Source organism: Netta rufina, assembly GCF_964035555.1.
Source record: "Netta rufina genome assembly, chromosome: 14".
Classification (NCBI taxonomy): domain Eukaryota; kingdom Metazoa; phylum Chordata; class Aves; order Anseriformes; family Anatidae; genus Netta; species Netta rufina.
In genome coordinates, this window is record NC_140137.1 from 1557617 (window position 1) to 1577931 (window position 20315).

Genomic DNA, 20315 nt, shown 5'->3' on the forward strand with positions numbered 1-20315 from the left:
TAGGAATAAAATAGGGATTTTTGGAACCTACATGTTTCTCCCTAGGAAGTGGGAGATGATTAGTCATGCCATCTCTAACATGGCATGTGATTCACTTTGATTACAAAATAAACCCAAAGACATTTATTTAGTGACTGAAAGGCAAAGGGTGCTAGATCATTTCATACTGAAATTGCTTTTTTCACCATAACCCTCTGAGTGTATTTTCCTCAGATTATGAAACTTTTTTTTCTTTTCTTTTTTTTTTTTTTTTTTTTTTTAAAAGGCTTCCAATCCAGATTTCTATGTAGCAAACGCTTTAATTGGGGCGGATATATTCCATTTGTTTAGCTTTCAGACTTGGATTTAGAAGTTTTAACTTGAACTGCATTGCCCTCTAGCGCTGCGCCGGGGCTGGCCCCGGTGATGTCAGCAGCAGAGGCAGCGAGAGCGCAGGCAGCCGGCTCATGCAGAGCTGCCTAAGTGCTGACAAACCCGTCCTGGAGACGCATGTCACAGCAGCTAGACAGGGGCATCCTTCCAGCAGGACCACGGATGCACAAGGGAGAACAGTAAACCTGTCTTTTATTTCAGGGACGTCATGATCAAAGCAGCTACTTTGGAGCTCCAGCCAAGCTTCTGCCTGCTAATTTCTGTTTCAACGAGTTGAGAGGAGAAATTAAGCAAGTTTGAACAGCCTATTATTTCTGACAGGCTTCAGAGGAGTTCACATTGGGTAAGTTTTACGTGCTCAAAGCTGACACCTTGCTGGAGAAATGAGTTCTCAATCCAAAGCTGGCTGGGGCATTGCAGTAACTTCTTGGGTAGAGAGGTAACTTTCCACCAAACCCAACCATCTGTGTGCTGTGCACAGGACCCAACCATACCTTGCTATGGAGGATGATTTTAAAGATGAATACCTACTTTGATGAGAAATCCAATTCATCAATACCTGGATATTTGAAAGTTTCTGCATTAAATAGTGGCAACCTTTCTGCGAACAACTCCAATGAGACAACAAGCAACCTGGATTCACCCACCTTGGATATCAGTAGGGCGATAACTGTGGGGCTCATCCTAGGTGCCTTTATACTCTTTGCTATTATAGGTAATATTTTGGTAATTCTCTCTGTTGCTTGCAATAGACATTTAAGAATCCCTACAAATTATTTCATAATTAACCTTGCAATAGCAGATTTGTTGCTGAGTTTTACTGTCCTTCCATTCTCTGCTACATTGGAAATCCTCGGCTACTGGATTTTGGGGAGGATATTTTGTGATATCTGGGCAGCAGTTGATGTGCTGTGCTGTACAGCTTCTATTTTAAGTCTATGTGCAATTTCCATAGACAGATATATAGGAGTACGTTATTCTCTCCAGTATCCAACTTTGGTAACAAGAAGAAGAGCAATTCTAGCTCTCCTAGGTGTCTGGGTCCTTTCCATGGTAATTTCTATTGGGCCTCTTTTGGGCTGGAAAGAACCAGCACCCAAGGACGATAAGGAGTGCCGCATCACTGAAGAACCATTCTACGCTTTGTTCTCTTCCTTGGGGTCCTTTTACATTCCCTTAATTGTCATTCTTGTGATGTACTGCCGGGTCTACATAGTGGCCAAAAGGACTACTAAAAACCTGGAAGCTGGGGTTATGAAAGAGATGTCCAACTCCAAGGAGCTGACTTTACGGATCCATTACAGGAACATTCATGAGGATACATTAAACAGCACGAAATCCAAGGGTCACAATCCCAGGAACTCCTTAGCTTTCAAACTTTTTAAATTCTCTAGAGAAAAGAAGGCAGCCAAGACGCTGGGAATTGTGGTTGGCATGTTTATCTTGTGCTGGCTACCCTTCTTCATTGTTCTGCCGCTAGGTAAGTTGGTATTCACGGGACTGTGGGGAGGGGGAGGAAGAAGGTTAGTTGTTTACTACAAAAATGTCACAGAAAAAAATAAGATGAATGATAAGTAGATATTTTGAGAACTGTAGTGAACACATGAAAGGGAGGGAAGTGAAAGTAATTTAATTCTGATGTTGGCTTTTTTAAAGAAGCTGAAACCTTGCAAAACGTGCAGCCTGCAGAAAGCCTGCTCATCTGTTAGCCCTCCTCACGAGTGCAGCAGATGACATATCAGGGGACAATACCTTCAAAGTTTATATATTAAATACCCTCTAATTGATTGAATTAGCTTTCATAAATATCTTTACAGGATGCTTTAACAAAAATTCTGGATAGGTTTGCAAAAAGTTTCAGCATTGAAATGTTCTTGTTTTAGTTCACTGTTAGATGGTCCAAGTGTAATTCAGAAAGTCTTCTGGCGTTATTAGGTGTTTTAGGTGAAAATGGGCCTGAGCTAATGATGAGATGCAAAACTCCCCTGAGCTTTGGGAAGCTGAAAGAGCTCTAGTTCTCAGTTCAAACTTTATTGATCAAATTCCAAAAGCAAATTGTGAAGCCCACTGATTCTCACAGAAAGGTTCCCTTTGGTTTCAGTAGGTCTTAGTTGAGGCATTTCAGGAGACTATCACATGCATTGTGGCAACCACTCTGTTCACTTCAGCTTCAAAATATTATTAAAGCATTCAGTGTAGCCTTAACAGTGCTCTGCATTCTCAAGTCCTCGGGAAATTTGCTTGTATTGTCTATAATACAGGCGTCAGCTCTGAAATGGAACATTTCAAGACCTGTTAATATTGAATTACTAGCTCTCAAAAATATCTGTCCAAAATTCACTTCTCTGAGACACAGACAATCTGGCAGACTGAATATGGAAAGAGGTGGGGGAAAAAAGGGAGATGAAGCCCTTATTAATGCTCTGTATTCGTGTTTACTTAGTTACCATACCAAAACATTTCTAATTGAGTGGTAAGTGAATACTTCTAGAGACTTGTAGAAAACTAAACTGAGTTCAACTGCATGGTCCTGATGAAGTGTATTAGAATTACGATTTCAGTAAATATGTAATGTCATCTAGACAAGAATCTCTGTTGCAAGACAAATACTGAAGCTACTCCAGAGAAACTTTATCATCTCTAGCTTAGTGTATCTAAAGCTGAAAAATTTTAGTAACTCAAGATCTGTAAAAAGCTAATGCTGAGAATGTGACAAATTCCAAACAGAAGAAAAACTGTGAGCAAAGTTATCTTTTGCTACTGAAGTTTAAGTCCTTGCACTGCCTCTTAAAGAAAGGTTATGACAGAGAACAAGTTTCCAACTATTGCAAAAATACACACATAAATGAATAGAAACATGTTTTCACCACATACGCTAGCAGCACAACCAGTGGCAGCAGCAGGTATATATCGAGTTGGTCATGATTACTCAATAAAGTACATGTAGGTCAACATCTCCTCCTTGATTTTGAATTATTGAGGGAACTCCGGGGAAAAAAAAAAAAAAAAAGAAGAAAAAAAAAAGTCAGCATGAATACAACAGAACCTATCTTTAGCTAGCAGAAGCCAGTACTGTTCCTGATGCTATACAGCAAACACAGATGCAGACCAGCCCATTAAAAACATTTTGCTCACAGCAGGACAGAACCAACATGAGAAACAAATTTCTTGAAAGAGTCAGTATCCCCTTAGAGGGAGAAAGTCCTGGGCTTTCCCAGGATGTTTAATGGGTCACTGCTTAATACACCTGAGTGGAGAAGTTATTGCTTGTCACAGTTTGATTTTCTCTCTCATCTCACTTGTGTCCAAGGCTCCAGTGAGGTGATAGGATGCAAGCCACCACTGCAGCAGGCTGCATGCTGGCAGCAGTGCCTGGCAGGCTGAAGGGCTAATGGGCTGCTGTGGGCTCTGACCTGGCACTGCCTGCATGTCTGCAACCCCTAGCACACTCACAACAGAGCTGGGAACTCCTGGTGCCTGTGGTTCAGAAAGAGTTGCTATTGTTAATTAGTATTAGAAGAGTGAAAAAATCATCATCTCAGTACGGCAGTGTAAACTGCTGGCTCTCCTGTTCTCTGTTTAGAAATCATTTCAGGGGGGCAACTCTTTACTGACAGCCTTTTTTCTATGAAAGGGAGGAAATGAAGGTATGCGCAGTATCAAACATAACATCCATGTGAATTTAAATAGCAGGTACCTCCTCTTTGTTTTGCTGATGTGAAATAAGGCTGGTTTTGTTCCTTGTCCCTGATTTCTTTTTCTAAACTCTCCAGAACCTTGTACTTTTTGTGTCTGTGTACCAGTGCAAAGCTCATTAATGGTGTTAGGGATGACTAAAGCATTGCATACTAATGCAGTTGGGGAAAATACCTTTTCCTGACATGCATAATTCAGCTATTCTTAACTGGAGGACTGGGTCGATCAGCGGAGGAGGACTTTTTAAAGAGCTTAATACAGCTGTGTGTTGTATTTTTCATACCAGAAATCTTCTGCTGTGCATCTTGAAGACAAAAACTTAAACAAGAAGCTATTAAGAACCTTTACAAAAAGCCCACAATAGTATAGAATCACTTTCAGTGACAGGCAGAATTCAAAACATATCAATGATTTATGAAACCATAGGCACCTGGGCTACTCTAATCACAGTCTCCCCACTTGTCAGTGCAGGACTGCAAACAACAATACCTTTTCTGCTTTTGAATCTAGACTAGATATTTACCTTCACTGTACTGGAGGGCTTCTTCCTCAGTCTGTACTTTTCACACCTTATATCTGCAACTTTAATCTAAATCATACCATCATATCCACATCCTTACAACTTGTGCTCCTTGTTTCACTCAGTAATACAATGACTCTGCACAGTGGTGTTAGCAGAGCAGCTCTGGACTTCTGAGGATTTAACCACAAAACATTTGACAAGTCAGTAATCCTCATTTCTTCAGCACCCCAAAACCATGTCTTAATAAATCTGATTATATGTAGCTTTTTTCATGTCAAAAGTGTTCTCAGCTGTTCTGGTTTGCCAGCCAAAATTATACTTCTTCAGTTGTGACACTTTAATATACTCCACAGCTACTCATTTTGATATCCCAGACAAAGGATCACTGCATCAGGTGGCAGAGGTATACTGGGAACCGACGTGGTGTTGAAAGCAGGGATATTGCTTGAATAAATATTCCACAAAAAAAGGAAAAAAATAATATTAGCACTGACAGTGGTTTTCAAGCAGGAATCAAAAGGCTCTGTGAGGAAAGCTCTGAAAGAAAGTACTGTATACAGCTACAGGGAGGAATTCGAGCACTGACACTATAATGTGTTGAGCATCATGAAACTATCAGCGCAAAGAATGATCCACAATCTCTTTTTTGTCCAGAGCTGGATGACTGAACCACACTTCCTTTGGTGTTAAGCACCTGATAATGCAGCAAAACTGGTATCAATGAGAATTTAACAGATATCATTTCCAGATAGAAATAGAGCTACGGAATGCCCTTGTTGTGCACATTCATAAATGCTCCATGGCTTTGTAAACTGTCATCTTTGCCACCCAAAATTATTTGTGGTACAGCATAAAAAATAAAATGAAGACATATGTGTCTTCAAGACAACTGCTTGTGCCATAAATTCAGTGACCCAGCTTTGAAGAGTAAATATCCTGCTTCTTCAAAATAAATGTTTCTTTTCTTTCCCCTCATACAAATTTGTGTTTGGTTATCAGAACTGTATTAAATATGCATTGCTGAAAAATTGAAAGAAAAATTAAGGATTTTTATCCAAAGACTAGAGCTCAGCAGATATTCAGTAAAATTTCCTCCTTTAAACAAAGATCCAATTTATGCCAATAACTTTATTAAAAAAATTAATCAGAAATGAAAGATCATATGTTTCCCCCTAGCTACTTGGTAAAAGTTTAGTCCCATTCCTGTTAAATGAGGCATCAGACAGAGCTTGCCAGCTCCCAGCTGTAGACCTCACACAATACACAAATGAAAATACACAAAACCCACCACCTCCACTACTTTCACCAAAGCACATGAACTTCCCCAGCCCATTGCTTAACTCTAGTGGAGATCAGCAGTCTTACTTGCTTCCATGCTCGGAACCTAACTGCCCCTACTCCCAGAAAACCTTTCATCTTATCCACTAAAGTCAGAAATAAAATTGTCATATCTTAACTGGCAGTCCCAAGAGCCTCATAATGAAGATACAACTGTTTTGACTATCTTTATATATTAAGTTTTTGAAGCCTCTCTACAGAATAATAAAAAAGAACATAAAAATATTCTGCATGCTACAGGTCAGCCAATACAAAATGATTCTTAAAATAAAATGTTGTTCGAGTACAGTATGTAGATTTATGTTACATCAGGCCAACCTCTGCATCTCTGCACCAAGAATACCAAATTAGGCTGCTCAGTTTCCCATGGGAAACACTTCCAGGCATTAGGTCCACTGCTATCACTGCAAGGCTTCCAGCCTGCTTTGTCTTCCACCTCATTTTTGTCTTGCCTTGTCTTCACCTCACAAAGTAGCTTAACTCTCTAGATTTCTTGTAATGGTCACACAGGACTGGGAAGACTTAATGATACGCATTGCAATCTGACCCTCTGCCCTCTTGTAGGTGCATCTGGTACAACGTCCAATCACACAGGTGACAGCAGGAACCCATTCCTCCTATTTTCTAGCCAGAAGCCTAAATATGAGCACTTCTTGACCAGTACAGCATGTTTTGCCACAGGGAGAACTAGCTTATTTCAAGGTGATTCATTTTACTACTAAAATAAACTCCCTTAAGCCCTGGTTTGAGCCTTCTGTCCAAAAGTAAATTGCATCCCTGGGATCCCAGTTACCAATTACAGAGCTCTACATTTTAGAATAAATATGTTTCATCAAAGCAGGTGAAACTCCACAAATTCCAAAGGTCTGGGCACTTCTTATGCAAACTTTCATTTGCAGGTCAGAGGACCAAAGGGCAATCTGAAAGTGTACAGCCTTAGGAAAGTAAATCTGCAAAGCAGTACAGAGAAATGTGAATACAGAAAAATCCACTTGTGATGACTGCTCAATGGCAGGGCATCTTCCTGTCTCAGGTGTGAAAGATGGGATTCTCAAGAACACGACTGCAAGATGACCATAACATAGGAGCATGAACCACACCAGCAGTGATAATGAAGGAACAAAGTCCTGCTACTACTTCCATCAAACCATGTCTGCCCCTAGAAAAAAAATGTTGTGGCTAAACACCAGGGACTCTTAATGGAGATAGCAGAAAAAGATACTGCAGTTTCCAGGCCCACAAAACAGACCCAGTAGTGTTCTTTATTGAATCAGAAAGTTCCAAGGCAAAAAAAAAAAATTCAGGACAGAGCCACTGGACAGCAAGAGGATATCTCAAAACTATTGAAATCAAAGACAGGAGAGAAGTGAGAATTTGAGAGGGAACACTGCTTTGAGCATCCAGCAAGGCAGTGGACACAAGGTTCTTGTGCTATGGGCTTTTGCAAACACATGCCATTGATCAGGTTAGTAGTCATGATGATGATGAAAGGACTGAGTAAATAAATACATGTGCATACAGTGCTAAAGCATCAAGGCCATACCACAGGATATCAGTTGTATGCTCTTTAGTGCACCTATCTGTGAAATACAGACATGAACAAAAAATTCATCTTTTTTTTAGTATCTTCACTAAAGTCCTGCTCCATCATCCACTGCAAGATTTAGAGCTATTTTGATGGGCTTTCATGTGATACCTAGAAATTGAAAAGCAGTAACAATCAGTCTCTAAGCTGTAAAGGAGAAAATATAATGGAAGTTCATACAGCATCTTTGTAGCAGTGTTATTCAATTCCCTGCTAGAGTCCTATTGTTTACCAGTGATGTCTAAGACAGATTGCCTCAGCTGTGTCAGAACTGAGAAGGGGAGAAAAAGACACCGAAGCATGCCCAGTAATTGAAGGTATTTAAGTATAATAAATGAAATGTCAGCAGACTTAGATTAGCTTTTCTAGACTCCTTTAATCAGCTAATCCTTTGCAAAACAAGCATAAGCTCAGCCCATATTCTTTCTAGTTAGCAAGCTGCTGAAGTCTGTAACTCTTCAGGACAAAATAATAACAATATTCTATTTCTGTCCCTACCTACTGTCAGTTTTAGAGTGCTGAAAAAGATCCTTCCTAAACTTGTTCTTGATTTTACCATACTTTTGTAATGGCAACACAGTTTACAAAAGTATATTCTCTCTGTGGTGTACGCCATCATAGGCATTCTGGACAGAGAAGCGGTAGCTATACCTATTAACAAAGATGTTCAGAGTTTGTGTCAAAACTCTAAGCACTTGATGGATTTTTCTATATCTCATGTATTTTCCAGATCTCACTCATATCTCTGTATTTTGTTATTGAAGACATACTCAGAATTTTTGTTAGCATAACAGCTACAGATAGGGCATGAAAAACCTCAGCTCTGTTGCATTTTTATTTAGTTACGCATCCTAAGGCAATCCACAGACACACCAATGTACTCCAAAGCCACATACAAATTGCTCACCATCATTAGCACTTGCAGGGGAAGCAGGCGATCAGGCCCAGTCAGCATGGCTTTATGAAAGGCAGGTCATGCCTGACGAACCTGATCTCCTTCTATGACAGAGTGACGCGCTGGGTGGATGAGGGAAAGGCTGTGGATGTGGTCTACCTTGACTTCAGCAAGGCTTTTGACACCGTCTCCCACAGCATTCTCCTCAAGAAACTGGCTGCTCTTGGCTTAGACTGGCGCACGCTTCATTGGGTTAGAAACTGGCTGGATAGCCGGGCCCAAAGAGTCGTGGTAAATGGAGCCAAGTCCAGTTGGAGGCCAGTCACTAGTGGCGTTCCCCAGGGCTCGGTGCTGGGGCCGGTCCTCTTTAATATCTTCATCGATGATCTGGACGAGGGCATCGAGTGCACCCTCAGTAAGTTCGCAGATGACACCAAGTTAGGTGCGTGTGTCGATCTGCTTGAGGGTAGGAAAGCTCTGCAGGAGGATCTGGATAGGCTGCACCAATGGGCCGAGGTCAACTGCATGAAGTTCAACAAGGCCAAGTGCCGGGTCCTGCACCTGGGGCGCAATAACCCCAAGCAGAGCTACAGACTGGGAGAGGAATGGTTGGAGAGCTGCCAGGCAGAGAAGGACCTGGGAGTGATGGTGGATAGTCGGCTGAATATGAGCCAGCAGTGTGCTCAGGTGGCCAAGAAGGCCAAAGGCATCCTGGCTTGTATCAGGAACAGTGTGACTAGCAGGGCTAGGGAGGTGATCGTCCCCCTGTACTCAGCTCTGGTGAGGCCGCACCTCGAGTACTGTGTTCAGTTTTGGGCCCCTCGCTACAAGAAGGACATCGAGGTGCTCGAGCGGGTGCAGAGAAGGGCGACGAAGCTGGTGAGGGGCCTGGAGAACAAGTCCTACGAGGAGCGGCTGAGGGAGCTGGGCTTGTTCAGCCTGGAGAAGAGGAGGCTCAGGGGTGACCTTATCGCTCTTTATAGGTACCTCAAGGGAGGCTGTAGCGAGGTGGGGGTTGGCCTGTTCTCCCACGTGCCTGGTGACAGGACGAGGGGGAATGGACTTAAGTTGAGCCAGGGGAGTTTTAGGTTAGATGTTAGGAAGAACTTCTTCACTGAAAGGGTTGTGAGGCACTGGAACAGGCTGCCCAGGTTCCAGCGGTGGGGTCACCATCCCTGGAAGTCTTCAAAAGACGTTTAGATGTAGAGCTTAGGGATATGGTTTAGTGGGGACTGTTAGCGTTAGGTCAGAGGTTGGACTCGATGACCTTGAGGTCTCTTCCAACCTAGAAAATTCTGTAAAATTACCAGTTTGCAGTTAGTGGTTTTAACTATCTTCCCTTTCATTTTCTTTATTGAATTTTATTCTACTGATTTTGGATGCTCCTCCTAGTTCTCAAGATCTTTTTTTCACTGTTATGCTGACTCTGTTCTCCAGAAGGTCTGCAGTCCCATTGGCTCTTATTTTTATAACCATTCTCTCTACTTCATCCTCTGATGTTTGTAAACTGTGGGGTTTCTTTCCTATATCCAGTGGAATGTAAACAAACACTGAATGCTGGAAGGAAAGAAATCAGAAGCTTGAGAAATCCAATTAGCTTTAAAATCTTGGCATGCCAACTTGGCCAAGCATGCGGTAAAAAGGACCACAGAAAGCTTAAATAAAAGACTAACATCCTTTCTGCATTCTGTAAACTTATAATAAGCCTGGTCAGAGGCAGCTTATTAGTTTTATAGAGAGAGTTTTACTAGCTATATACATGTAGCACTCGAAGCTTCCCTGTTCATTAAGCAGCCATAACTCAGCTGCTACCAACAGATATGGCTACAGCAGGAATTGCAGCGGGAACTGCAGGGGAGAGGTGGAGGTTCCTGGCCAGGCTATCAGCAGTCATCTACTGCCTAACACCAAGAAAAGGCTCTTTTCAGAGCAATGATGATTTCCAGCATAAAACAAGTTTCTTGCATTTCATTTTTTGCAAAATGTTGTCTTCTTGAGAACAGGCTGAGAGACGGGGTTTGATATCGCTGATGCTTCCTGCTTTTAATGTTTCAGGACTCGCTATCATTTTGCAATGCTTTCAACACTACAGCAATTTTTAAAACACTGGAATTTTCTCCTACGGAGAACATTGAAAAGGTCAGATTTAACTCTGGTTGGAAAGGCTCCATGCTGCAATAAAATGTAATAGTCATCTGGGCTGAATGAAGGAGGATTATGTTTGCCTTCCCGGGATACCTTAACCATTTACATTTGACCAGATTCTATAAGAAAACTTCCAAATACTTATTAGCAAATTCTCTGCCTACTTCTCCTTTGTAGTATACAGACAAGATGGTGGCGTTCTCTCCAGAATACCTCCATTCAGCAGTACAAGTTTTAAATTTTCTACTTGTTATTAATAGGCGCAAGTAGTTTCAAATTTTATGTCTTGTTTTAAAGATTAAGACGATGGTGGAAACCAGTGCAGTGAGGCTCTCTTTCTACATCGTTATTGTTTCACAACATATTTTATTGTAGCTGGTTTGCTATTACTGGAATATCAAGTGACACAGAGCACAGCACTGAACTCCAGACCATTCTGTTTCAGTAAAAACAAATGCTGTATTTGTTCCAGTAAACAACAACATCCACTCACCCTAGGCTGTCTCACAGCTAAGCAGAACCAGATTTAAAGTTTTTGAAATATGAATTTTTGTAAGTGGTAGAAAACATATCATGTGACAACCCAAAATTATTCATAGAGATTTCTTATCCTTAAATCTAGGAAATTCATGGTGGTACTCCTCCTCAAACGTCCTAATTATCAAATACTTCATTCTGAATACAACTGATAATTCTGGGTAATTTATAGACTTAATTGCTATCAAATACACAACTTATATTAAAAATGGATGTTTAATTAATAGAAAAGCAATTATCACAATAGAAAGTGGTTTGAAAATAGATGAGCCATTGGAGTTAAGAACTGAACAAGATATGAGAGGAGAAGGAATTATTTAAAATGAAAAGAAAGAAACAAATAACTGGGAAGTGAATACACCAAGGTGGGAAAAGAAAAAAAACAGAGGTATTAAAGAGAAGGCAGACAGTAAAGGAGAATGTGCTTAATTTTGGATTAATTAACCATCAATAGTGTAAAATGTTGCTCCCACTAGGTACAAATAATAAATACATGGCACTCTTGAAAATCCACACTCACAGAATACCCTCGCCTATGAAGATGACTCAGATGAATATAACACAGGATGTAAAACTATTCAGATGTCCCTATCAGATGCAAGCTGGCAGCACGTTGGGCTGTATCAGCAGGAACAGAGCCAGGAGATGGAGGGAGGTGATTGTGCCCTTTTAATTTAACACTCATTAGAGCATGTCTGCAACAGGGCATCCATGCAGAAAGCTGTGTTACAGGGAAGACAATAACCTGAAGCGAGTCCAGTGGAGGTGACCAAGGATGTTGGAGCCTGGAGCACATTGTGTGAGGAGAGGCTGAAGGGACAGGGCTTCTTCAGCCTGGAGCAGGGAGGGCTTCAGGGGACCTAAGGAAGCATCAACTTCTTGATTTTTCGGTCTAAAGTATAAATATATGTATATTCCTTGCATGAAGGATGAAGGAAGGAGATAAAACCACAGCAGAACCCAGGGATATTTCATAGATGACTATCTGGTGTCACAAACAACTGTTGGTCATTTATCCACACTGTTTATTTCCTCTGCGTGGCTGGAAATAGCTCACAGAGCACAATGGCACAGAAAGATCAGAAGTGATTGTGAAAGTTTTGTTTAACTCATAAACATTACCTTATTATATCTTACTTTTAAGGCTTAAACTCCAGCTAATTACTGTAGTACGTGGTCACCTTCCACACAACTGGAGCATGTTTTGTCCCTTTTCCTGGAAGGAACTGGTGGGGTGGGAGTGCTTGGTGAGTTGGTTGCATTGACTGGTCTAATTTTGATGCTAAGCTCTTTCTTTCATAAAGTGGAAGTGGAAACTCAAACATGTCCTGTGTACTACTCTTTCATCAAGAACCTCACCAACTATTACATTAAGGATCCTTAAATAGAAAGTCTTAACTTTCCCACCCTCCTTTCTGTACGAATATAGCAGTACGAATATAGAAGAGAGGCAGCAATGAAGCAGATATTTAGATAGATGAAAAGTAACAGAAAAGGAAAAAATATGAGAGACCAGTGTGTGGGAGTATTTATTTACACGTGTGTATATGTTTCACCTCTGTAGAGGGCAACATCAAAACTTCCTTCAGTGATGAGTTTTTTTAATTAAAAGGATTGGGATTAAGGCAGTCCAGAAGATTTTCCTGCTGCTCACCCTGATAATTTAGGGATTGTTCCAAACTCCACTGAAGCCTTTATGAGCCTTTACAAAGGCTTTCAAGTACTCCCACTGACTCCAGTGGACTCTGAATGTTAATAGCTCAGTGATGTTCTGGCCAGTAACTCTGCAGAATGCATGAATACCACTGACATGCCAAATTGTTTCCCACGACATCCCCTAATCTCATTGAGGGTGCTTTACTTACCTTCAGTGTAATAAAACATTCATTATAAAAAACAGTCAGACCCTAAATGAAATTACCTTTTACTAAATGAAATATTTCTTAATTCCTTTTCATGATATTTGCTGTTGCTCAGTGTGTTTCCAGACCAAATAGCTCTGTCAAGTATGGTGAGCACAGCTTGTTAAATTAATGGTCAAAATACAATAAAACCTGATCAAGTTGATTGAGTTTCTAAAATATTTCCTGTTCTGCAATTTTGCTGGATGCAGGCTTTGCAAAAACTTCAGTGGTGTAAAAGGTGCAATCAGAGGTTAGTTTATGGTGCTGTGTTTAATTTATCACAGGGTTTCGCTCATCAAAATAAGAGGGTAGAGAATACACATTCCCTTTGAGTGAAGCTGTTAAACATGAAGCATCAGGAAAGAGATTTTGAGCAAGGGAGTCACTCTGGCTACTCACCTCACAAATAAATCACCCAGAAGATAATAATAAGCAACATTTTTCAGCCATTTTGAAAAGTAATCTAAATCAGTATAGGGAAATATTTAATCTGTTTATCAGGCTGTGATGGGAAAATAGTTGGAGATTAGGGGAGGAAATATTAGTTTGATATTTAGAGAGAGTATGTGGTAGGCTTAGCTTTATCATTTTATCAAGGTACCAAAATAGCCCCCTGTTGTTTTCTCCTGACAGGTTAATTATGAGGTAAAGCCAGTGTTCAGTTAAATAAAAGGTATTGTTGTTAATTCCAAGAACAAGGTAGGGAAACGGGTAATGTTAAAAATATTCAAGCTCATCAAAATATTTTTCATATCTTTATATGGTGAAAGGCAGTGGTGCTTTGTATAATAGTCACCAAATTAACCCATATTTAGAAGCACATGGCATGTATAGTGACTTCCAACTAAACCACCTTCTGGATAATTCAGAACATCTTTTCTTCTCTCTGTGTAGAGAATTCAGGCTGGGATTCCAACCAGTAAGGAAGGACTGAATACAAAAAACTCAAACTTTCCAAAGCCTTGAAGAAAATAAATGCTCAAATTAATATTGGACTTGGACATTCCATTTTTCTAACAGTTAATCCTCAGCCTAAATAGTGGTTATATTTACCAACGGGATCTAAGACTTCAGTGTCAGTGGGATTCCAGTACTGCAGATGTAAAACTCTGCTGGGTTGCCAAAACTTAAGCCATAAAGTTTTCCTGATGAACAGTTATAGCCTGCAGAGCTAATCAGAGAAAGCAGGACTAGAAGGGATCTGAAGAGGTCATGCAGGGCATCCTCCAACCCAAAGGCTGGATCAGCCATACATAAATCAGGAGATGAGTGTCTGCTCTGTTTTTAAGAGCCTCCAGGGCTGGATTTTTACACCCTTCTAAGGCAGTATGTTCCCGAACTTTCCTGTCTTGGTAGACTGAAAGTGTTTCCCAAGCTGTACTCTTGATTTGCCTTGCTGCAATTTGAATCACTGCGCTCACTATGGACATGGAAAAAAATAATAATTTAATTCCTCTTTGTATATAAGTTTTATGCTGTTAAATACTAATTGTTGAGTCTCTTCTCAGCTCTTTTTATTCACTATGATGTATCTCAAAATTACTATATTTCATAGCATTTGTAGGTTTTACTAGTGGTCCTCTTTGTTAGCCAAGGATTCCTTCATAGGTGGGGCTTTGCTAAGGTCGTGTAGCAATTGCATACAACCCCTGTACAGCCAGAGATGGGGATTAACTAGTTTCTGTTGATCTCAGGAAATACTCCTGAATTCTGCTTTTTCTTTGGGTGGTGGCAAAGGTAGCAGGAGTCACCAACACACTGTTTGAATGCACTGTACTGCCCACCGTGTGTTCTAGCAGATAAGAGTTGTGCCAGATCTCATGGTTTCATTCCTGGTAAAACAAAAACTTTCTTCCTGGTGAAAATTATTTAGCACATGACCTTCAGCTGATTGCTTTTACCTTCCTCCAGCTCTTATTTCCCACTGGTAAAATCAGGAGGATGGTATAAAGGCAGGATGATTGACAGATGAAAAGTGCTACTTGACAGCAAGTGAGGTATGCTCCCATATGTGAACTTATTCTCACGTGTATTACAGTGACCTTGCTTATTGCTACAGCCTTCTTGGAATAATTGCCTTCCACCTGGTTTTTGAAAACCTAGGAAGTAAAAGTGCATTATACGGTAGACAAAATTCATAGATAAAATTCTTCTCCCTTCATGGCAGTGTACATATATACACACACACACATATATACAAGGAAGAGTAGAAGAATGATGTAGAATTCTGTCAAGCTTTAATGTAAATAAAAGAAACAAGACATTAACAGACCAGTATATAAAACAGCTTTTTAATCAAATTAATATTCCTTGTTCAGAAAAGCATATTTCTTCCTTGCCTTCTTGTGAAAACAACACAATAGCTTCTGTATAATTTAAACAAGCAGCATTTACATTTTTCATGGTTCTGCAAACAGCACAAAGTGGAGAACAAAGTAGTCATTAATGATCGTTAACTCCTTGAATTTTTTTCCCAAATTTCTTAGTTTCAGAACTTTTCTACTATTGTAACTAAATTCTGATGCTTATTTTTAAATTATACCACCACACAACTTTCCTAACTAACGTATTTCCAAGTTTTCTTGTTCATGACTCATCTAGGGTCACAATAGCTTTTAAACAATCTATCGGGGCTTAGTAATTTTTCAAGAATCAGGACAGAACACAAGGTGCCTCTGTCACTCAGGGTCGTTATGAGGAAGTTCTCTACACTTCTGTGTTGCTGCCCTTTAATATAAAAGAGCTTTGAAAATGCTTGCTGCAGCTGCTGAAAATAGCCTGCTGTCATTTTTTTTCAAATGACATTTGAAAAACAGATTATTGTAAAAGACAGACATAAGCTCCTTACTTTTTTTTTTTTTTTACTTTTTTTTTTTTTTTTTAAAAAACGGAACACATATTTCTTCCAGCAGCTTACAAAGATTAAGCTTTTTTCAGCACTCAGCTTTTTACATTTTTCCCTACTTGGTCTCTTAGTTTTTACAGTACGTGGTTATATTTGGTTCATGTGTGATACTGATTACACAAGTATAACCCAGTTGTCTGCATTGGTTCCCAGTTTTCCTCGATAGCTTAGCTTATTTTATTTGCCCTTAGGGAATTCCACAAAATTTTTCAGTAAATATTCTTAATAATATTTTATTTTATTGAAAGCTATACAACAGCATTTACTATGTCCATATTTAACCTGCCTAAAATATACTTAAGTCTGGTAGAGGAATGTCCCATAGATTTTCAATTATTAGAGTATAAGAGAAAGGCAAACCAACTGATCTGGAAAAAGTCACCACTGTCCATTCAAAATTTACACATAAGAAAAAAATGGAAGCTCTTCAGCCACTTCATGAAGTTTACTGGGTTTTAAGAGTTAAAAATCATTTACATTTTAGGGGAGCTCCAGAAAACAATTTAAGAAATTTATCAGGATGAGCTCCATTAAGTTCCTTGGTGTACATAATTATATTTTTTACTTGTTTTGTACAGTCACAAAGCTTTTCTCTAAATCGAAGATAAAACATTAATTTTTTTACAAAATGAATCCTGAAAAGGTTTGCAACTGTGCATGTGGGAAATTTTGGAAGATCTTCCTTATGTTGGTTGCAGTTTTTAACTTGGATCAACTTTTTCTAAAGCTTTATAAGAATCTGATATTAATTTATTGGCTTATTTGGTGCAATCACATGAATTGTTTCTGGATCTTTCATCAAATAGTATTTAACACTAACAATACACAGTTTAAGTGCTTGCATCACTTTGATTAACTGACTGGAAATTTATCAGCCATAACTCATAGTTTCTCCAGTATTTCTCATGTTCTACTTAGTACTTTCTGCAGTATCAATCAGCGCAGATATAGGACCTCAAACAAATGGAGAGAAGATGCATGTCAAACCCTGTACATCATTAGCAGTAACAAAGCAAGAAGGGATGTGAATTTAACTTACAAAAGTCTTGCACGTGATATAAAAACCAAGTGTAGGAGTTATGAAAGAAGTACTATAAACGTTGCAATTTAAAACTTCCATTTTAACCTTAAAGGGTGACATGATGCTTAGCTCCAAGGTCATAGGCAGAGATAGTGTTAAGCAGCAGCATCCCCGTACACAACCGGGGAAAAAAACTATTATTCTGGATCCACAGGATCTGTTACCCAGGTGGGAGGAGGGAAACAGACTCTCCAGAGAGTCAATGCCATTTTAGTACCTTATTTTCTGAGCCAGCTCAGGGACTAGTTGACACACTGAGGACAGCAGATGTGTGAGGAACAACATGTACTTACCTGGCTTCCTTGTGAGCAAAGGAGACTCGGACCCCTATAGTCAGGACCTGGGCAGAATTGCCCTCTGTATGTCACAGTATCCGCAGTGACATGTAAGAGTTATTTACCCAAGTAGCTGGGAAATGCTTTTGCATAGTTTTCAGGCACTAGCCATGGCCTCTACATTGCTATGAGACATGGGAAACATGCCTAGAATCACACTCCTCCCCACTAAGGCATCCTGACAGTCACAACTGACTCAGCTGCTTTCACAGCCCAGGGAATCTGAAACTACTCTAGCGTATGTGTTGCACTTCTCAGAGATATGACACTCGGGTTTGAGCATCATCTTCCACTTGAAAAACCTCTACAAATCAAATTCCACTTCTTGAAAGGAGGCTTCTCCCCTGAACCCCTGCTCTGTGATTACTTTACCAGACACAAAGGTATTTTCCCAGATGGATAACTACTGAATGTCTGCTCTGCTTTAAAAAAATCAGACATTCTTTTATAGAGCTCCAATTGCTAAATATAGTTGATCAGTTAAATGCTTTTAATGCTAGAAGTACGTGAAGTGGATTTCCCAGTATGTGTTTTTCATTTGGGCAGCTTCTGTAGGTAAACTATTTGGTCATGAACAAAAGAGGAAATAAAGTAATCTCTTTGTTTGGGTTACATCATTTTTATGATTGGCTGAGATATATGACCTACCACAATTAACTTCTGGTTTCAAGAGGTTTGTACCCCTCTAATAATCTAGTGTGGCAATGTTTTATGAGCTTCACAAGAATGTATAAGAATTAGTAAGGTACATCTGGGCACATATATTCCCAGAAGCCTGGGAATATTTAGATCTTTTTCTTCAAAAGGTGATAGTTAATAGCTCTTTGCAGAAGGCATGACCCTGTTCTATGTGTGCATCATACAGCAGCTCAAACAATGAACATTTTGTGTCTTTCACCGGTATTTTATTTTAATTCTACACAACTCTTTATTTTAATTCTACATTAAATACATGCTCCTTTATATTTTGGATGGTGGATAAAGCAGTTCCTTGTTAGCTTTTAAAATAATACAAATAGCATGTTATTACTAAAAGACCAAAAATGAAAGCTGCATGCATTAAAGATGTTTAACAAATAGATTCTAACAGTGATTCGATGGGACATTTACCTTTCCTAAAACAGACAAACCATTTATCTCACATATTGTCTCTGCTTGTTTCTTCTGAACAGGCTCTCTGTTTTCAGCTCTGAAGCCCCCTGAAACAATCTTCAAGGTGATTTTTTGGCTTGGCTACTTTAACAGCTGCTTGAATCCAATCATCTACCCTTGCTCAAGCAAAGAGTTCAAGAGGGCTTTCATACAGATCCTAAAATGTCAGTGCCACCGTCGAAAGCAGTTGGGGTGGTGGGCCTACAGCTACAGAAACTGGAATCGGTGCTCCTTTGAACACCCTAGGAAGGACTCTCTGGAAGACAGTGGGAGTTTCTTAAGTGGCAGTCAAAGGACATTATCTTCAGCATCTCCCAGCCCTGGCTACCTGAGCAAAATCACTCACCCACATATGGAAATGTGCACATTCCAGGAATGGAAAAACTCCAGCTCGTTCCTGAGCCCCTTACAAGAAAGCAGCAGGCAAAAGGATCCATACCAGTTCTTCACCTTCAATCCCTTACCAGAGCACAACGGACACATTGCTGCTAGCAGCCAAGCTTCCAGCCTCGGGGTCCCTGAGGCTATCTGTGACACACTGAATGGTAAAACTGACTGCAAAGCAAACAGGATGCTGGACTGATCAGATTCTGAACCGTCTTCGCAGTCTCAGGTCTCTTCATATGCTACCTGTTTGACATTTAGCCCTGGTGAAGAAAGAGACCTTTGCACAATTCCCCAGCATGTTATTAGAAGGAAGCCAGCAAGGAACAGGGAGATTAATGTCACAAGAGTGGCAAAGTCTAGGGGCTAACCGTATTCCCAGTTAATTGCCAAAGAGGCTACTGAAGCAAGCACAGAATGCATGGAAGGAGCTGGATAAACCCAGGGAAGTGCACAGGCAATTATTTAGCTATTGTGGAAGTGCTGTAGAACAGCCAAACACACATGTATATATAAAAAAAAGTATAAATACGAGATTGGGCAGGGGAAATGTGTATGAAAGTGTGTGTATACACGTGTGCTAGCTGCATGTTTGGATGCCTGAGAGTGGAAGTGAGCAACGCAGCTGTGTAGTGTTGTTTGTACCTCTCCAGGATACTAGTTGCCACTGATTTTGCCTGTAAAAATCTTGCTGTTGTACTTCACTGTACATTTGCACTTTAGAAATGGAAGACAATGTCTTAATTAAAGATTAATTTCGCAACAATTTAAGCACTTGCACATATCACTATAGAACTGGAATTTGGCCAAGTTCCCTCACCACAATGCTAAATCCAAAATAAAACACTCGTGGCAGTTAAATTTACCATTGTAACTCCTAGGATGTTCTTGAATCTCTCTAGAGTTGCTTCCCTGCCATTTCCTTCTATCAACAGTTGTGAACTCCTCTATCCTTCACCGCGTTCTTTTTTGTAAGTTTGAAAATACCACCAATGATAAGAGCTCAGAATCTACATGTCAGCACATCAGTAACTGTCCTGAAAAACGTACAGGCTACCAGAAGATCTGATTTCTAAAAGCAACACTTGTAAATCCTTCCCTCATAAACAGTGTGGTGAACTCAGCACAAAAGAGCACTGACCACTGGAGGCCCAAAACCCGGCTTTAAAACAAATGTGCTGAGCCCTTGGTTCTTTCAGCACAGTTGGAAAACAGCACTGCTCTCTTAGAGGATTTTAATTTGCCACTTAGGTAAGAAAAGAAGGTATAGAAACAATGCAGTATTATAAGAGTTTCACTGCCATTAATAGTTTTGTGCTCAATAATACAATACTGTAACATAATTCCCAAGAATATCATCTATGACATTTTAGGTCATATTTGGAATTTATTTTTGTCTCTTGCAACTAAATGTCAATCATGAACCTAATGACTGATTATTTATTTATTTATTTATTTTATTT

At 39.9% G+C, this 20315-nt stretch overlaps 1 protein-coding gene across 1 annotated transcript; it reads left to right on the top strand.

Annotated features, from left to right (window-relative positions):
* Positions 1-879: 879 nt before the first annotated feature.
* Positions 880-19051, top strand: ADRA1B (adrenoceptor alpha 1B; the record flags this gene model as incomplete). Its single annotated transcript, XM_084295408.1, has 2 exons — positions 880-1852; positions 18489-19051. 2 exons carry the CDS (start codon positions 880-882, stop codon positions 19049-19051), a joined length of 1536 nt encoding a protein of 511 aa, XP_084151534.1.
* Between the last annotated feature and the right edge of the window lie 1264 nt (positions 19052-20315).